The 19,601-nt window shown below is 43.3% G+C and overlaps 1 protein-coding gene and 1 pseudogene across 6 annotated transcripts in view; one reads left to right on the top strand and one right to left on the bottom strand.

Moving 5' to 3' along the window:
- The window catches only part of ABCC5 (ATP binding cassette subfamily C member 5), a 91,978-nt gene that overhangs the window by 15,201 nt on the left and 57,176 nt on the right, over positions 1–19,601 (bottom strand). For all 6 annotated transcript variants that reach the window (XM_036849961.1, XM_036849958.1, XM_036849960.1 and 3 more), the window contains 10 exons: positions 17,940–18,042; positions 14,927–15,111; positions 14,382–14,528; positions 13,952–14,081; positions 12,276–12,429; positions 12,056–12,184; positions 9,204–9,390; positions 7,408–7,497; positions 4,639–4,828; positions 1,956–2,115 (listed from right to left, as the gene is read on the bottom strand). In XM_036849961.1, coding sequence (XP_036705856.1) covers positions 1,956–2,115; positions 4,639–4,828; positions 7,408–7,497; positions 9,204–9,390; positions 12,056–12,184; positions 12,276–12,429; positions 13,952–14,081; positions 14,382–14,528; positions 14,927–15,111; positions 17,940–18,042 — 1,475 coding nt within the window. The remainder of the gene's footprint in view (positions 1–1,955; positions 2,116–4,638; positions 4,829–7,407; positions 7,498–9,203; positions 9,391–12,055; positions 12,185–12,275; positions 12,430–13,951; positions 14,082–14,381; positions 14,529–14,926; positions 15,112–17,939; positions 18,043–19,601) is intronic.
- LOC118894460 lies at positions 17,460–17,814 on the top strand (annotated as a pseudogene).

The raw sequence follows: 19,601 nt of genomic DNA on the forward strand, positions 1-19,601 counted from the left end.
TTGTTCTAGTTCTGTGAAAAATGCCATTGGTAGTTTGATAGGGATTGCATTGAATCTGTAGATTGCTTTGTATAGTATAGTCATTTTCACAATATTGATTCTTCCAATCCAAGAACATGGTATATCTCTCCATCTGTTTTTATCATCTTTAATTTCTTTCATCAGTGTCTTGTAGTTTTCTGCATACAGGTCTTTTGTCTCTTTAGGTAGGTTTATTCCTAGGTATTTTATTCTTTTTGTTGCAGTGGTAAATGGGAGTGTTTCCTTAATTTCTCTTTCAGATTTTCCATCATTGGTGTATAGGAATGCAAGAGATTTCTGTGCATTAATTTTGTATCCTGCTACTTTACCAAATTCATTGATTAGCTCTAGTAGTTTTCTGGTAGCATCTTTAGGATTCTCTATATATAGTATCATGTCATCTGCAAACAGTGACAGTTTTTCTTCTTCTCTTCCAGTTTGGATTCCTTTTATTTTTTTATTTTCTGAATGCTGTGGCTAAAACTTCCAAAACTATGCTGAATAACAGTGGTGAGAGTGGGCAACCTTGTCTTGTTCCTGATCTTAGAGGAAACAGTTTCAGTTTTTCACCACTGAGAATGATGCTGGCTGTGGGTTTGTCATATATCCTAGTTCTCTTCTAAATGATGATTTAAAAAATTAAGAAAAATGGTTATTTTTCCTGAGTCAAAATTATAAGTTTAATTTTATTCTCAAAGGTATTCCTGTGGCCTCTAAAAATAGAGAGATTTATGGGAAGGAAGAGCAGATTTGGCAACACCTCTCAATTTCTTAATTTTAGACCTGAGTCTTCAATAAGTTTTAATTCTCTTTAATGTTGCTTGTTTGACCTTGTTATCTCAGTACCCAAAGGGAATGACATCTTCATCAACAGATCCAGTCTATGCTGTCCAAATTCATTAGTGTTTTAGAGAAATGCCAAAGTAAACACACCCAAGAGCATTCACCCCACATGAATGCAGGTGAGAAGTCAGTTTATCCACCAAACCTCCTTGAATCAGTGGGTTCAAATGCCACTTCTGAAGAAAGGGGGGGCGGTGTGGAGGCCTAGTTTTAAAGACAAGACTGAACATTGCCTGTGGTTATTTGAAATTAAGTTGGTACCATTTTTTTTTTTTTTTTTTTTGGAAACTGCTAAAAATTAAAGAGGGAATGGCAATATCACTTTTAGAGTGATTTAAAAAAAGGAGTCCTATCTAGGTCAACTGTATAGTTAAAGGTGTTTTTATTTAGAAGGAGTCAACTTAAATAGAAGTGGACTCAAATTATGGAAACACATTGTTTTTAGAAGGCAGAAGCTTCAGGCTAGAGGTAGAATAAAGCATAGGAAAAGATAACGGGGTTAAACATATTTCCTTCTTAGTTATTTTATCTTTGGCAATCTGGCAGATTTCAGAGACAGGCATCATTCTAGAGTAAGAACCAAAGGCGGGGGAAGATACTGGAAGATGAAAAAACGTGAGGAGTAATAATGCCTGAAGACCATCGTGAGAACCGTGACTTGGAGTGTACCTAGAAGAGAGTACAGCATGGGGAGGACGATGATGGCTGCTACCACATATAGGATGCTCGCCCTCTGCCAGCCTCTGTGCTTGTATAAAATTTGTACAAATTTATTCAATCTTCACAACAACAGGGCTTAGTAGTACCCCCATTTCATGGAGGAGAAAACAAGCTTAGGAGTGGTTAACTTGTCTAAGACACAGAGCCCAGATCTCTCTGACTTCTTACCACCACGCTGCAGGGCCTCTGGGCCCCATTTAGCTAATGAGATGGCTCGCACACTGGAGCTGCCCCTTCTGCGATGGGGAGCACGTGGTGTCGTGGGAAAGCGCTAGATCAGAGGCCACTAGATCTCAGTCCCCGCTGGGGGCCCTAACGTGCCCACCTGGCCTGAAATGTGGCACGAAACACGTGGGTGCTGAGCTCCTCACCTGACAGTGCCGCTGAAGAGCACCGGCTCTTGGGGAATGATGGCGAGTTTGCTCCGGAGGTCAGCAAGGCCGATATCACTGATTCTCACTCCGTCGATCTCGATGCAGCCTCCACATAACTCCACCAGACGGAAGAGGGCCGTGCCCAGAGAAGACTTCCCTGATGAGTAAGAAGACGGGCAGAAAGAAAAAAAAAAAAGAAGAAGACGGGCAGAAAAGTCATTCAATTAGCAAATTCTGTGAAGACAAAACTGGTTTATTCTCAGGGCAACATCATCTATTTTTCTATTTCTGTTCAATCATCATTTCAACCGATTAACTCAGATAATGTATAAAATGACAGCCAGAAACAAAAAACAAAAACAAAAACCAATGGACTTTCCTGGGACTTCCCTGGCGGTCCAGTGGTTAAGAATCCACGCTTCCACTGCAGGGGGCACGGGTTTGATCCGTGGTTGGGGAACTAAGATCCCACATGCCACGTGGTGCAGCCAAAAAAAAACCCCCAAAAGACAATTAACTTTCCTGGGCTACCAAGCATATACCTTTACATCACACAGCTCCAGCCTGAGAAGGAGTGGGAGGGACCGTTATACTCTCGTGAGAGTAAAATGGAAAAACGCCTCCTGTCTATCTACCATTCTGCAAGTCAGACCCATAGTTTAGATGTAGAACCACAGGTTTTGATCTGTTAGAGCAGTTTTCCTAGTTCTTGACCCTCCTCCCCTCCTCTGGCTCCATGTTCTGAAAGACCTCTCATGGCAGCCTTGTGACTGTCTATTCAGAGGTCAGTGAGGGCACAAATACCTGCCTCACCCCAATGTTTGCAGCCACAGTCCTGCTGTTGAGATTTGACCCCCGTCAAACAACCTGTGGGAACCCAGAACGTCCATCTCCCTAAGGTAGGCGTCCTCAGGCCCATCTACCAGAAACGAGTTGGGAAACCTGAGTCCGTGTAGCAGGACAGTTCTTGATGAGGCCTCTCTTCCTGGAACTGGCTTTTTCAGGACTGGAGGATCTGGTTAGTGGCCCCTCACCCAGGCAGAAGGGAGGAGGTGGAGGCCCTCCCCAGCGCCGTGGCAGTAGTTCAAGATTTAAGCTGAGGAAGGAATGGCGCTCAGATAAATAGGTTAAGTTGTTCCATTTCAACAAAAGATCTGAGACTAGACTACCTTTGTACTGATGGAACGTGCTGGTAAAAAAGGCAATGAGGTCCTCACGATGGTTACAACCACGGCAGAGAGCCAGGGCCTATGACATAGTCTCAGAAGAAGCTTATTAGGATTACAGTTTAGACTTCGTAAGTCGGGTTATTTATAATTATTTTATTTTTGTTTATATCTCATCTGTCACTACTCATGGTTTAATAAAGTCTTGGTGAAAATTTCGGTCTGTCTTACCTGTGTTAAAGGGAAATCACAGGAAGGGAGGTCAGTCAGAGCTTTCAGGGGAGCAGTGCACCCCTGGGGGCCAATGTAGCAGAGGGAATTCGAGGGAGAAAGCAAGGTAAGAGCCATGGGGACATTCCCCCTCCTTGGCTGGGCATTCTCTTTCCAATGCACAAGCCTAGAGGCAGTATCTTGTTTTGACATGAAATAATTCCTTCAAAGAGGAAGCAGCTTTTTCTTTTCTGCTTAGCAGGCTCTTTAAAGTAAATTGGCTAGAAAAGACTTTTTTTTAATGGCAAGAAAAAAAAAGCTAAAAGAGTTTTGATGCCAAGGAAGCATGGAACTCAGAAAGCTAATGAGAAGTGACTCAGAGAGACCTCTTACACAAGGGTGAACAGGTTAGTGAAAGAAGACAAGACTCAATCTTGAAATGTTATTCAGGAAGGAAAGAGGGAAAGAAACACATTATTCAAGTCTTGACTCTAGAAATCTAAGGGGCATATAGTAACACATTTCTAAGAATAAGAGTGAAATTAAATGCCTAAAATGAAGGCCTAGTCTCTATTTGCAACTGATGTCAGATCAAGAAAATAATTTCTGTCTTCAAAGGAACATAGGTTCCTTACTTAGAATGGTGTTGGCTTCTGATAAATATGAGGCTATACAGGCAACACATCACAAAGACCTTAAATTTTTTGTATATTTTGACTTCATAGAAATAAGGATGTTCACTGCAGTGCTATTCATAATAGTGAAAAACTGACAACAACCTCAATGCCCTTCAATTGGAGCAGGGTTAATATAAATGATGGTACCTCCATAAAATAGAATTTTATATCATGCTGCATAGAAATCATGTCATAGAATATTAATTGACATGGAAAATATTTGGTAATTTTAAAAGCAGGCCATGAAACAGTATGTATAAAAGGACCTCATTTTTGTAAACACACTTGTTGATAGAAAACACCTAACAAGATATCCACCAAAATGTCAGCAGTAATTATCTCTGGGTAATGGAGTTATGGGCGCCTTTCCCCTTTTGTACTTTGCTATATGTTCCAAGTGTTCTGCACTGAGAATGTATACTTTTATGATTAGAAAAAGCATTAAATATTATGAAAGCAGGGTTGAAAATAAGCCTAGAAAAGTGGTTTCAGAGACCGAGACACTACTGCTCATCTAACAGGAATCTGATATGAAGGGATGAGACTGGTATTCAATAAACAGGAAATCATGGGCCCCAGACTCGATTCTGGTAGGTTCAAATGTTTCTCCAGAGAGGACATCCTTACCCGATCCCGTCCGTCCCACGATGCCAATCTTCTCCTTAGGTTTGATGGTGAAGGACACTTTCTTCAAGACCAGGGGGAGATTTTCTTGGTACCTCATCTCTGCATTCTCAAAGGTGACCTCTCCTTCCTGTGGCCAGTCAGGGGAGGGAGACTTGTTCTTAATTCTGGCAGGTGCTTCCAAGGAAAGAGTCTGGGGAGACAGAAGTGGCTGGTTCAGACTGACTATAGATTCTGGGGGAGCTGCAAGGCCTTGTCACAGAGAAGTAAAACCAGGACACCCGTAGCAACCACACAGAGAAAGCTGCCGCTCTGTTCCCTTGCTGTGAAAGAGTCCCCTGGCAGTGAATGCTCATCACCAGTAAACTAGACAGAGACAGAGTACAGTGGTCTCTACACTTAGCAGTTTACAATGGCTACTTATCAGCAGCTCGGGAAGGGCAGTGGCTTTCAAACTGCCTTCTGTCATAAGGAATTCTTCCACAAAACCTCCTTGGAGGGACTTCCCTGGTGGTGCAGTGGTTAAGAATCCGCCTGCCAATGCAGGGGACACGGGTTCGAGCCCTGGTCCGGGAAGATCCCACATGCTGCGGAGCAACTAAGCCCGTGCGCCACAACTACTGAGCCTGAGCTCTAGAGCCTGTGAGCCACAACTACTGAAGCCCGCGTGCCTAGAGCCCGTGCTCCGCAATAAGAGAAGCCACCGCAATGAGAAGCCCGTGCACGGCAACGAAGAGTAGACCCCACTCGCCTCAACTAGAGAAAGCCACACAGCAACAAAGAACCAATGCAGCCAAAAAACCCAAAAAAACTAAAAAACACTTCCTTGGAGGCCAACGTGAGGCATGAGGCCTTCCATCCCTCTTCAAGCACAGGAGTTTTTATTGGAATTTTTTGAAAATATTCCCCTTGAAACAGGGTTCCATCATTTGAAAACCACTGGCCTGAACCCAAAGGAGGGAAAATACATTTATTGAACATTAATCAGACCCTGGCATCCTGCCTTCTCAGTCAGTCCAGGAGAGACAGACTCTACTCCAAACTCCACCACTAATAGCTGCGTGACTCAGATATATCACTTCTTCACTCTTTGTCTTAGTTTCTCATCTGCAAATTGTGGGGAATAGATTAGATGATTTTGGAAATCCATTCCAGCTTTAAAATGCTGTGTTTATTAATACAACCATTGGGTAATTTTTGTCATCAACAGTCACACTTCACGATGCTTTAAAACTCTCTGGTGACTAGTCATGGAGCTTATAGCCTCACAGGGAAGTAATGGCCAAAGACTGCAGTGCTCTGGCAGGTGGGGGTGGAGACTGAAGTCTAAAACTCCGTGTTGGGACAGGCATCCAGGGTGGGGACTGGCAGTGGGGAGCCAGTCCTCAGGAATATGACTGGTTTGTGCAGAGTATACTCTGTACCACGGCTGACCATCACCCTGACCTTTCCAGCAAGAGACTCACACCAACAGTGATATTAAATCAAACACTACACACCCACATGTACACCCACAAATTGTCCACAGACCAGAGCACTGGGCCAAGAGACTCATGTATAAACATGAAGAATAGCTTTTAGCAGATTTATCAGATAGACATCCGCCATTCTTTCTGATAACAATTATTTATAAGTATAAGGAATATCCTACGACTGATGAATTTCATTGCCAAAATAAATCAGCAGGGCATGTCTCTACTAGAAAATGCAGTTTACATAATATACTCGTTCTCAGTGAAAGGCTAGTTTTTTAAAACTATGTTTGTAAGTCAACGTTCTAGTTGGACTTTGAATGTATTCATTATCTATAAATAACGATATAAATGCTAATAAAGTCTCCGGGCAGTTCACAAAATAGGTAACTCCTGAGAAATAGATTAAATGTGAGAACCCTAACTACTCAGGACTCTGCTTCTCTCTATAGAAAATTGCTTTCGAGTTCCAACTATGACACCAGCAAGACACTGCCCCATGGCAGGACTGCAAAGGTTACTGGGGAAAGATGGGAAGAGCTAGATCATCTCAGTACCAACTCAATTAACTTGTTTCTGAACTGTGAATGCAGTTTAGAATTAGCTACGGAGCTTTTAAAACTTCAGAAGTCTGGGTCCTATCCCAGACCTATTGCATCAGAATCTTCAGAGATGAGGCCCGTGTTAGTCTTTGCCTCAAGCTCCATATGGGATTCTGATGGCCTCCCTGGTTAAGAACAAGTAAACTGGACTAAGACTTGAAATAATACATGGTTTTAAATAGTGTAAGGAAAATGTTACATTAGTCAGCTTAACTGAATTAATGAGATTAGTAATACTTCCGGGACTGCCCTGGTGGTCCAGTGGGTAAGACTCCATGCTCCCAATGCAGGGGGCCCGGGTTTGATCCCTGGTCAGGGAACTAGATCCCACACGCACACCGCAACTAAGAAGTCCGCGTGCCACAACTAAGAAGCTCGCACACCGCAACTAAGACCCTGTGCAGCCTAAATAAATAAATAAATAAATAAATAAATAAATAAATAAATAAAAGGAATGCTTTGGAAATTAGCTGATGAACATAGGTTCTCAATCAGGCACAATTCACAAATATATTTAGAAAATCTTAAGATATTCTCTTCTCCACTCCACACATGCTGGAGAGACCGCTGCCTCTCCTGTGGGACAAGATAAGGCAGAGAAAACAAGCGTCCTCCTGGGACATTTACTCGAGGCTGTAAAAGGGTAAAACTGTTCCATGAAAAGTCAGATTGTAGCAAAAGGCCTGTAGTAGTCTGACCTTGATGTAGTGGTTGATCCTCTCAACTGAGGTGAAGCGAGCTTCTGTCTCAGACGCCAGTCTGACAGTAAACTGGAACAGTCCTGTTAACTGAAGATGGAAAACAAGAAACCGAGAGAGAATTTACTATTAATACACACCAGGCCAACGTTAGAAAACCTCCTTCATCTAAGGGATCACAACTCAAGTTATAAGAACTAACTGGGCACATGCAGCAGCTGGTTTTAGGGACCGAGTCATTCTCTAAATGTTTAAGACAATGCCTAATAGCACCCAATCAACTGCAATTCTCAGTGAATGCAGGTGGCGTTGTGGTACTGCTGGCATTAACTTTCCTGTATCTGAGGGCTTTCCGCCCGTCTTTACATTTCCAGTAATTCAACTGTAGCTGAATAACTGCTGTGCTTCATACTTGTACCTACACCTGACGTAGCAGTCACAACAAATGGAGATTATATCAACCTGTGTGCAGCAGTGAGAATGCTTCCAGCAAGGTCAAATGAGAGAAATGAGGCTGGGCCAAAACTGAACACAGAGCCCCTGTGTGCCTCAGACTGAGGACTCTGAAACACAGTATATATAACACAGATTCTCCCCCCACCTCTAATAATCAAGGAAGTCTGCATAACATGGACAAATATCTTTGGGTATCTGTGAAGATACGTATCTCTTCTTAGGTTTCTTCTGGCTACTTATTTTTATCTTTCCAATATAGAAAAATGTCAAACGTATACAAGAATAGAGAGGAGAGTATAATGAACTCCCATGTATCAAACATCCATCTTAAAAAATTATCAACTTACAGCCAATATTGTTTCATCTATACCACCCCACCCTTCCATATTATCTGGAATCAAATCCCATATAGGCTATCATTTCACCCATAAATATTTCAGCTATATCTTTCTAAAATATAAAGACTCTTTAAAAACAACCATTGTCACATCTTAAAAAGTTAGTAACAATTCTTTAACATCTTCAAATATCTAGTCAGTGCTCAAGTTCCTAATTGTTCTTTGAGCTATTTGAAGACCTTCAACCATCCCTAGGGGCCAGAAGGGTTTACATATATAACAGTATTGGGAAAATCAGGGGCCTGAAAATAAAACACACAGAAGAAATGTATTGATATATATTTCTTAGAAGACTAGGAAGAGGCCAGAGGTGAAAGGGTAGTGAAGACAGAAACCTACACTTAAGAAACCATTTTCAGAATCATTTATTTAAGAAAAAAATAGCACCTGTTTCACAGACACATGCAACAGAGTTAAATCCTTTTATTCCTATACAGTCAACCTTCAGTATCCATGAGGGATTGGTTCCAGGACTCCCGCCAATAAAAAAAATCCACGGACGCTCAAGTCCCTTATATAAAATGGCATAGTATTTGCATATAACCTATACACATCCTCCTGTATCCTTTAAGTCATCTCTAGATTACTTATTATACTTAATACAATGTAAATACTATGTAAATAGTTATAAATACAATGTAGAAAATAGTTGGGCAAAAATAAATAGTTGCCCACCTACAGTAAATTCAGTTTTGCTTTTTGGAACTTTCTGGAAATTTTTCCCCCCAAATACTTTTTGATCTGCAGTTGGTTGAATCTATGGATGTGGAACATGTGGATGTGGAGGGCTGACTGTATACCAGTCCAGAGTGTTACTGCCAAAGCAGACGGGGAAAAGCTCTAGGAGTCGGAAGTAAAACAACGGCTTAGGGTAGAGCCCCCTACCAGCTCTCTCCTAGGCCAACATACGAGCAAGAGGACGCCCCCATCCCAGAGACTAACCTGGACAGCATAGGAGATGGCAAGCCCCGCGTAGGCCGGGGGAATCTGCCCGTGCATGAGAACAATCATCAGCCCGGTGGTGGTGATCAGGGCAATGCTGATCAGGTCCAGCCGCACTGCCAGCCACCGCATCGCACACGTGAACAAGAAGAAGGGACTCTGGTTGTTATCCAGTAGCTCCTGGTACCTGTGAGGAAGACAGAACACCTAATAGGCAAATAAAGTACCACACAACCCTGGTCATGGAGGATGCCAAAGCTCTGGTGAGTTATGGGTGGAGGGCTACTACTGAAGTACTACTGTTTGTAACCAGGAGTGTGAGATGGAAACTTAAGGAGTACAGAGTACTCCAGGCTCCACAGACAGGAGGACACGAGAGTTTTCTAGTTTTACTCTTTCAAAGAAACGTGTTAAAGATGCTAGGGAAAGATATCTACTTCAAACAGCATAGGGAAAGCAGGAGGGAAGGAGACCAAATAAGAGGCTGCTTATAAGCTTTAGAAAAATGTTTTAGGTCAGGGGTCATTTTCTCAAAGAAAGAGAGGTTACACAGGTAAACTGCAGAAATGGCACAAGACCAGAAAAAAGAAAACCTTGGACCGAAAGTGGAAATTGTCTGCTGACACACTTGTTTCCCAAGGCCATGGAGCAAAGAACTAGGAGCAGTGATTTAAACCAGAGCAAAAAGACCTAGACAAACTTTGTCACTGCAGGAGCAAGACACCACTGTCACCAGGGGGCCTAGAGAGCAGATCATGCCCCACCTGAAGGTCTGGCACCTACCCACAACTAGAACTCCAGAGTGGGAGATCTGGGTGGGCAAATGTGCTTTGCTTTAAAAAAAATCACTACCCTCCTTACAATAAGATATGTGCACTTTAGAGAAAATTAAGAAAATGCAATAAAAGAGGAAAATGTAAAATTCCAGTACTCTCACCACTCAGCTAAACCAGAGTTAATATTCTGCTGCATTTACTCCCAGAATTTTTTTCAATGCACTCACATTTCTGTGGGTATGTACATACACACGTACACGGTCAGCATATTTTACTTTTTTTCACTAAAAGTTAGGATGCATTTTTCTGAATTGTTTAACTGAACCTTTCTATTTTAGAGTTCCTTTTTAACATTAATTACTTAATTTTTGGAATGAATAATATACCCTACAGGACAGAATATTCACAAGGTACAAAAGGTTTTATCATGAAAAGTTGGTCTTTCTCCTGCCCTCCTCCAGCTACTCAGTTCCCCTTTCCAGTGGCAACTATTAGTTTCTTATGTGTCCTTTCAGAGATATTCTAAATGTTACAGATACAGACACATAATTAAAAGGAGCACACAATACCCGCCCATCTGTACCTTGCTCTTTCACTAATATACCTTGGAGATCATTCATTATCAGCACCTAGAGAGCAGTCTCGTTTTTTTTAGAGGCCATATAATATTCTACCACATGGGGACAACACAGCTTATTTAACCAGTCCTCTACTGAATGACCTTTAGTCTAATTCAATCTCTTGTTAACACAAATCTCCACAATGACTATATATGTACATAAATTTCTCATACAAACAATACTCAACAGCTAAATAAAATGTCAGTCTAATGTCAACGAATGTCTTTTACTGTTCAAAAGATAAAAAAGTAAAAAATAAATAAATAATAATAATAATAATAAAAAAGCAAAACTCTGGGACTTCCCTGGTGCAGTCGTTAACAATCCACCTGCCAATGCAGGGGGCACGGATTCGATCCCTGGTCTGGGAAGATCCCACATGCTGCAGAGCAACTAAGCCCGTGCGCCACAACTACTGAGCCTGCGCCCTAGAGCCCGCGAGCTACAACTACTGAGCCTGAGCCCTACAGCCCGCAAGCCACAACTACTGAGCCTGCACCCTAGAGCCCGCGAGCCACAACTACTGAGCCTGAATGCCACAACTACTGAAGCCCATGATCCTAGAGCCTGTGCTCTGCAACAAGAGAATCCACCACAACAAGAGAAGCCACCACGGACCTCCTTGGTGGCGCAGTGGTTAAGAATCCGCCTGCTAATGCAGGGGACATGGGTTCGAGCCCTGGTCTAGGAAGATCCCACATGCCGCGGAGCAACTAAGCCCATGCGCCACAACTACTGAGCCTGCGCTCTAGAGCCCATGAGCCACAACTACTGAAGCCTGCGAGCCACAACTACTGAAGCCTGCGAGCCACAACTACTGAAGCCCGCGTGCCTAGAGCCCGTGCTCCGCAACAAGAGAAGCCACCACAATGAGAAGCCTGTGCACTGCAACGAAGAGTAGCCCCCGCTCACAGCAACTAGAGAAAGCCTGCGCACAGCAACAAAGACCCAGCACAGCCAAAAATAAAATAAATAAATTTATAAAATAAAAATTAAAAAAATAAAAGTAACCATTCCAAAAACAGTAAAAAAAACAAAACAAAACAAACAAACAAGAGAAGCCACTGCGATGAGAAGCACGTGCACCACAACAAAGAGTAACCCCCGCTCTCCACAACTAGAGAAAGCCCACGCGCAGCAGAGAAGACTCAACGCAGCAGCCAAAAATAAATAAATAAAATAAATTAATTTTAAAAAAAAAAAAGCAAAACTCCATCAAATATAGCCATTCAGAACTGAAAGCTAACAGACTCCAAATCTGTGTTTTTGTCTTCCCATTTGCTCAGAAGGGAGTTCCACCAAGCAAGTGAATCTTAACCAGAGATCATTAAATTACTAATACTCTTAGTAATGAGTTTTATAATCCGGAGTTCTGACCTTCAAAGGCTTCTTAAACTCTCATTAAATGCTGAGATGCTGGCTCCCCATTGAGCCCTTGGGCCCCCATTGAACTAACCTGTGCAGAAATTCCTGCCCTTTGTTGTAGGCGTGGATGGTGGCAAGGCCCTGTATGCTGGATGTGATGTGGGAGAGGAAAGGTGACTGCGTGATATTGTCCAGACGCTTCAGCTCTCGGATCAGAACCCTGGAGAGAGAATGTGTTCTGTGTCAGAGGGGTAGACTAGCAACTCTGGCTTCATCCTTTGCCCTGGAAGACATGAAGACTTCCTGTTTACCTGGAGACAATGTGCAGAACTGAAAAGAGGATGATGAGGGGCCCCACTGCCACAAGGAACCACGGGAAAACTCCCGCGATCATTCCAACACAGAAGAACACAAGGATGACGTTCTGGATGAACATCTCAGCCTGGAACGGCAGGCGCACATCGACTGGGGAAACCGTAAAGGAACATGTGTCAGATGCTGGGATCCACAAACAGGGAAAATGGAATTTTAAATTTCCCCAAATTTTTAAAAAACAAAAAGAGGCTCCCTAAAATCCCTATCTGAAAGTTGTGATTTTTGCCTTTTAAACAGTCTGATCAAAGAAAAATCTGGAAACCCGGTTGCTCTAATTTTTCTTATCCCCAGAGCATTTAAGTGATCTTTCTCCCCTGTGCCCTCTTTTTGGTTCACTATGCTGCCCAACCCCTTTAAACATTTCTTCCACTTTGCAAAGTAATATATGCTTGTTGTAAAATATTTGGAAAATAAATATGCAAAAAAGTTAAATAAACATAGTCTTTATTCTTACCAATATCAATGAACTGCTGCTAACATTTAAGAAATTTTTCATCACGGAAAATTTTAAACATACACAAAAGTTGAAAGAGTATAGAACCTCCAATAGTTCAATCAACATTTTCTTCACCGTTTTTTGAACATCTCCTCCCCCCACCTATTTTCATGCAAATCTGAGACATGTTGATACCGCTGATTTTTTTTTTCAATCTTTTTTCCACTTGTCTGTGTGCATGTGAGTTTAACAGAAATGGGATCATGTCATGCATATGTGTATCACTGTTCTGTGTATCAGTGATGGTTTTGATCCCTTGTTACCTCTGGCCATGGCTTTACACTGGCCTATCAACATCTGAAACAAACTCCTTCTATGGAGGCAACACAGTACAGTAGTTAAAAACATTAGCTCTGGGATCAAAAAGATCTGGGCTCAATTCCCAGCTTGTTATTTAATAGCTGTGTGATCTTGAGCAAGTTCTTTAACCTTTCTAGGCATCAGCTTTTCCATGTATTCAGTGGATGAAACGATATCCACACCTCATAGGGCTGCTGTGAGGATTAGGATAACGCATGCAGAACATTCAGTACACTGCTTGTTACACAGTAAGCCCTCAATAAATGTCAGGCAGCATCACTATCATTATGGGCTATGGGAGTATAGTTGACCCTTGAACAATGTAGGGGTTAGGGACGCAGACCATCTGTGCAGTCAAAAATCCACATATAACTTACAGTCAGCCCTCCATATATGTGGTTCCTCATCCATATTTCCGTATCTGCGGATTCAGCCAACCTGTCGTTCAAGGGTCAACTGTATTTAAGTTCTGGTGCTGGCACAGTCCATGAAGCATCCAGCATCCAGCAAACCTGTCAGAGGTTGTAGGTGTCCAAGAACCTATGCACTACCCACAAGTAAATATGTGTTTTGGACTCTGAGATGCCCCTGTCCAAAGCCTCTACGCTAACTCAGTGCTCTGAACTGGTTTTCAGTTTAAATAAGATCAAATAAGAACTCAGACAAAAGGTGAAAAAGCAGATAGGTCCTCAGCCTAAAGAGAGGCTGCAATGTAGAGAAAATGCCAAAACTAAAATGTTCCTGACGCAAACATCGACAGACACTGTGCTCTGGCTTGTGTTCCAGAGCACAACAGAGAGAAGCAGTAAGAAATACCTTCATCCATGTCTTTGGAAAACCTGTTGAGAATCCTCCCAGTGGGGGTAGTGTCAAAAAACTTCATAGGGCTTCGGAGGATCCTTCGGAAAAGCTCGTCGTGGAGCCGGGAGGAGGCTCGCAATGTGCCCTGAGGGGCAGAGCACAGCGTGATCAGAGATCCGGGACTCAGGCAGGCTCAGCTCCCACTCCACGGGTCGCAACTCCACAGGACTTCGACGCCCAAAGCCAGAGAAGGGCAAACGGCCATGGAGGAGGGAGATGGCTAATAGGAGAAAGCTGAGGCTAATGGGATGCAGGTCACTTCGGCGAGGGCCATCCTGCTTTAAAGGAGCTCCCCGACTCAGAGTAAACCCGAGAGATGCCAGGCGGGGTCCTGACCACACAGCCACTGGGGAGAGGAAGAGTAGAGGCCCCCACCGGTGCATACCTTGACAAAGACCACTCCGCGAATGGCTTTCAGGATCAGCATGACCGCCATGGAGAGGGCGTAGATGCTGGCATAGTACTGCATGAGAGGATTGTCCTTCATGCTGCTGCTCACAGACGTCCTGTTTGCCTGAGTCACTGTGGTGTTCTGTTTGGAGGCAAGGGTCTGTGAGGCAAGACTCCCAGGGACTGCCAAGAACCCCACATCGGGGCCATTCTTGGCTCAAGGGAGGGTACAGGATAAAAACTCTGGGACCTGGTTGAGGCAGACACAAGGCAGACTTTGCCCCGCTCCCTCTCTCTTTTCTAAGGACGACAGCAGACAGCCTACAGTTTGCTACTGATAAGCTCTACTGCTCCGTGAGTTGGTCAGGGAGCAATTATCTGCTGAGGTTACATTAGGGACTCATCTCTTATCCTGGGTAATCCTTGTTCATTGCTTCTTTTAACTGAAAACTAGAGCAGTTTCCCTAAGGAGAGACAGGGACTATGGAGAGACGGCCACTTTATTAGACATATAATTTTCCCATTAATGAGGAACCTTACCCCACTTCCTTGCTTGATCCAGTAACCCAACCACCAGTTGCTGAAGGCGGTACTGCCCACGTTCAGCATGAAAAGGGACAGAATGACCAGGAATGCCAAGGGGCCCCCAGCAGCCTGGATGTAGACACCATATACTGACCAGGGCACGGAACCATGCCCCTTCTCTTCCATTTGCACAAGCTGCCCTAGGTAAGGAAAAGAGAAACACGAACTCAGAAAGGAAAGGCTGCTTTTCAACACTAAGTCACCTGTAGAAGAGCAGAATCAAAGGGAGCCTACAGTTTCACAGAGCTCTAGATGAGAATTATTTCCCCTTCATCAGGAGCATTCATTTATCCATGTTACATTTACTAAGCACCAACTATGAACCAGGACCAGAATGAGGCCCTGGAGTGGTAACGGAGATTAAGACCAGGTCCCTGCCCTGGAGATCTGGCTCAGATCATCCTTCCACAGTCTAGTAGGACAAACAGGTAAATAAATACACAATTATAATAAAATGTGCGCACTCCAAAGCTAGAGCTATTCGCAGGGCAGCATAGGAACATCCAGGAAATGCATATAACCTACTTGCGGGAGCTGTGACGGGCTTAGCAGGGAGTTTTCCGGGAAGACTTTCTATGCAGTCCATTTTGCGTATTTTTTTTTTTTTTGTCTGCACCATGTGGCTTGTGGGATCTTAGTTCCCTGACCAAGAATTGAACCCAGGGCCTCAGCAGTGGAGGCACCAGGGAATTCCCCACACCGTGTCTTGAAAGGTAAGCCAGAGTTGGCCAGATGGGGAAATGATGGGCACAGGTGTGCGGAAACAGCAAATCGGTATACACAGATATCCAATTCAGCGTGGCTGGAACATTCTGTGGGCCTAAGGAGTGGCAGGAGATAAGGCTGATGAAGTAGGCTGTGGTCAGGGGATAAAGGCATTTGAACTTTATCCTTCAGACAAGAAGTTCTCAAGAGAATGGGCTACAGGGGTGTAGAGATTTGACTCCCCGGCCCTACTGTGCACTAGATGGGCCTGGGATGACCAGACCAGCCACCTCAGGCAGACTCTACCATGCATCCCAGGGGCTCAAAGAAATAGTGGCATTTTTCTGTGTGTGCCAAATCAGGAAAAAGATTAGAAAATGCTGCTTTGACATTGGGAGGCCACTGAAAGGCCTCAGGCAGTAAAGTGAGTTGGCTGGTTTTTAACTAGATCTCTCTGCTGTTCGTGTGGAGGACAGATCTAAAAGGAGGCAGCTGTAACAGTCTGGGTAGGAGATGATAAAGGCCAGAACCAGGGTCATGGCAATGGGGACGGAGTTTCAGGAGGTAAATTCAGTAGGACGGAGTAACTGGCTGTGTGAGGAGAGAAGAGATTCCAGGATATTTCCTAGGGGCTCCCTGGGCTGGTCAGGTGATTGACGCTGACAGGAGAATACAGAGAAACGGCCCCACAGGAAGCAGCCTCCCCTTTATCATATATGATGTGTAATTACCTTGGAACAAGCCACACATGCCTTGAGCACTTTGCGATGTGAGTCTCCAGGTTAGTGCTATGTAAATAAGGACAAATGTCCCCTAAAGACATTCTATTTCTTTATGCTGTCTATGGCAGGAATTGACAGATGTCTCAGGCTTCTGTGCTGTGTTTGCTTTGTGTGTGTGACAGTAAGGCATCTCAAATCACACCGGAATTCAAAAGCTCATATGTGGCTAATTGAAAGAAAGACAAGAGGCAGGGAGTGGTAAATCAGGATGGTCACCTCCTAACGCCAAATGCTTTAAGAACAAGGAAATGAAAAAATCAGTGGCAAACCCAGGAAACGTCCTGGATTCAACACGTCAGGTGAGGAGGTGACACAACAGAAAGAACTTTAAAACAGGACTGCATTTTTATTTATTATTATTCTTATTCTTTGCAAACTGATATGCAGCTTAAAGTTCACAAAAGTGAAAATGCCTAAGGTATTGCATATAGCTTTTCTAACTCCCAAGATTTCTTTCAGTTGATAAGATAAAGGGTTTAAAAAACAGGACCAAGGACTCTGGATAGGAAAATCAAGTAGGAGAAACCTTGGCTGTTAACTCTTCACCACAGCCCTGCTGCAGTCTGCTTGGGACAAGCAGAGGAGTGTATCATTGTAACAGGGGAGGTTCTGAGGATGTAGGCATTCTTAAAGCTGGCATGCCTCTGCATTGGTTGGCATGACTTTTAAAGAGCAGAGATGAACCCACGATTCAATTTTTGCTTAGTCAAGATGACTCAGCTATGACTACCTACACCTCACCCCACCCTGCATAGGAAAAGAAGGCATAGGATTAAAGGACATTCTTGTTGCCTTGGTCGGCTTAAGCAAACACAAGGTGCCTCATGCTCTCCCAACAATCACACAAAAATCTGGTATTCTAGAAATATAAGGCCAGGCGCTCTACAACACACAATGCTATCAAACAGCATGAATTACCACATGGTGTAATTTCTGATAAACTTTAATGACACACTTTCCACCATCTTTCTGTGCTGCCAAAATGCTGCTCATGAACGTCCTGGCTGGCTAATGCTCTCAAGAGCATCATCAATGGGAAAAAGAGAGGCAAACGTCAGGCTCTTATCAGGCCATGCTCCAAAGTCATCACCTGGTTTCTAACTGTGATGGTGAAGCATGGTTATACTGGCAAATTTAACTGATGATCACAGGGCTGGGAAAATTGCTGTAAACTTAAACAAGTGTGGAGAGATGAGCCCCAGATTTGATGGGCAACACAAAGATGTAGAAAAATGGCAGGTCCCATCCCGTCAGTTTGGTTTCATTGCACTGACAACCTCATCTAGCATCATGGACCATGAAAAAGCAAGTGTGTGAAAACACACTGGAGGGAAAACCATGGGATCCTTTTTCTAGGGATGTAATACATATGTGCAAATAAAATGCTTCAATGCTTCAATACATATGTGCAAATAAAATGCTTCAGTGGAAAATAAAAACCAAAAAAATCTTTAATGACAAATCTCAAAAAAGTTCATTACCTTCCTCTGGCTTCACTGCTTTCTCCTTCTTTACTGATCCTGTTTTAGGACACTTGTCTTGTGTTTTCTTCTGTGAACCACTGGTTTCCTTTTTAGAATTAATCTTAAAAAAAAAAAAAAAAAAAAGAAGTGTCTCTGTCATCATGATATGGCCATTCAGACAAATGGCCAAAGGACATGTTAGCGAATCATCCATCGAGCTGCTGCTCTTATTGAAAAGAGACACATCCAGCTTCTTAAAAGTTAACTTCTGTAACTTCCCCAACTCCTTAAATCTTTGAGCTGGGTTCCTACCATTCCACTGACACTGCTCTCCCCAAAGTCACTAAAGACCTAAACTCCAAACACAGTAGCCTTTATGCTGTTCTCATCCATTCCAACTTGTCCAGAGTATTTGATCTGGGGTCACTTCCATTCTTTCCATCTCTGATACCCACATCACTAAATCAAATCACAGATCTACCATGGGACAAACTCCCACTTCTCAGCCTGCTTTTGCAGCACCTCCACATTCTGGCCCTAGCCTAGCCATGCCTCACATCACACTGCCATTTCCCACTTCTAGACTTCTATCCACGCTGGTTCTTCACTTGGGATGCTCCTCTCCTCTCTCAACTCACAGTTGTCCCCATTCAGATGGATTCAAATCTTAATTCTCCCTGAGGCAACTTAACACTCCTCTAGAATAAAGTTCACCCTCCCCTGCTCTCCCAGGCACTTGTTAGTACTTTCACAGCATGTTGCTTACATACGTGACCTGGTGTTGTTACATATGTCCCCTGTACGAGCATAAGAGTACTGGTCTTCCCTAGAAGACTGCGAGTCCCTCAAGGACAGAGATGACATCTCACTCATGGTTATAACCTACACAGGGCCCAGCATCCAGAACTGCCCATAATAGGGCACGCTGGGACTTAACGAAACATTCATCAAATTGAACCTGAGATAATAGAAACTACTTAATGTCCTCCTTTCCAAGTTCCTCTTATATCTTTATACAGGAAATTCTCTATACATAGTTTATTACATTTAATTCTATGTCATTGTCAGCCTCATGACCCCAGTTTGCTCTCCAACTAGATTTTTTAAATTGACAGTGAAAATAAATCAGAAAATAATATAAAATTTAGAGCCACGTCTGGAACATAAGATAGGACTCTAAATTTTATATTTACCACAGTGCATGAATAAATGCACTCTCTAAAGAGAAAATTACTACTTGTTGACCACTGACTGGGATAAGAACATTACATATTATTTCAAATGCACCAACTCAAAGAGGCAGGTGCCACCCCCATTTTTAAGATGAGGAAACTGAGGCTCAGGAAAGTGAAGTGATATACTGAAAGCACGCTCCTCCACTCAACATGCTCCCTCTCGATATTCCTTTGCTCCTTGGACAGTTCATGTTTTAGCTTCTCTCCCTCTCATTTTCCCCTCCATGTGTACACTGAGGAGTACATAATCTGAAGAGCCCAAAGTACCGTGAGAGTCACAGGGAGAGATCATAAAATCCAAATCTGGATCAGGTGTCTCTATAGCAGTTACTGATGACACTCGCAATGTCGGAGTTATATCAAAAGGCCTATGGGGCTTCCCTGGTGGCGCAGTGGCTGAGAATCTGCCTGCCAATGCAGGGGACACAGGTTCGAGCCCTGGTCC

Source organism: Balaenoptera musculus, chromosome 4 (assembly GCF_009873245.2).
Source record: "Balaenoptera musculus isolate JJ_BM4_2016_0621 chromosome 4, mBalMus1.pri.v3, whole genome shotgun sequence".
Taxonomy (NCBI): domain Eukaryota; kingdom Metazoa; phylum Chordata; class Mammalia; order Artiodactyla; family Balaenopteridae; genus Balaenoptera; species Balaenoptera musculus.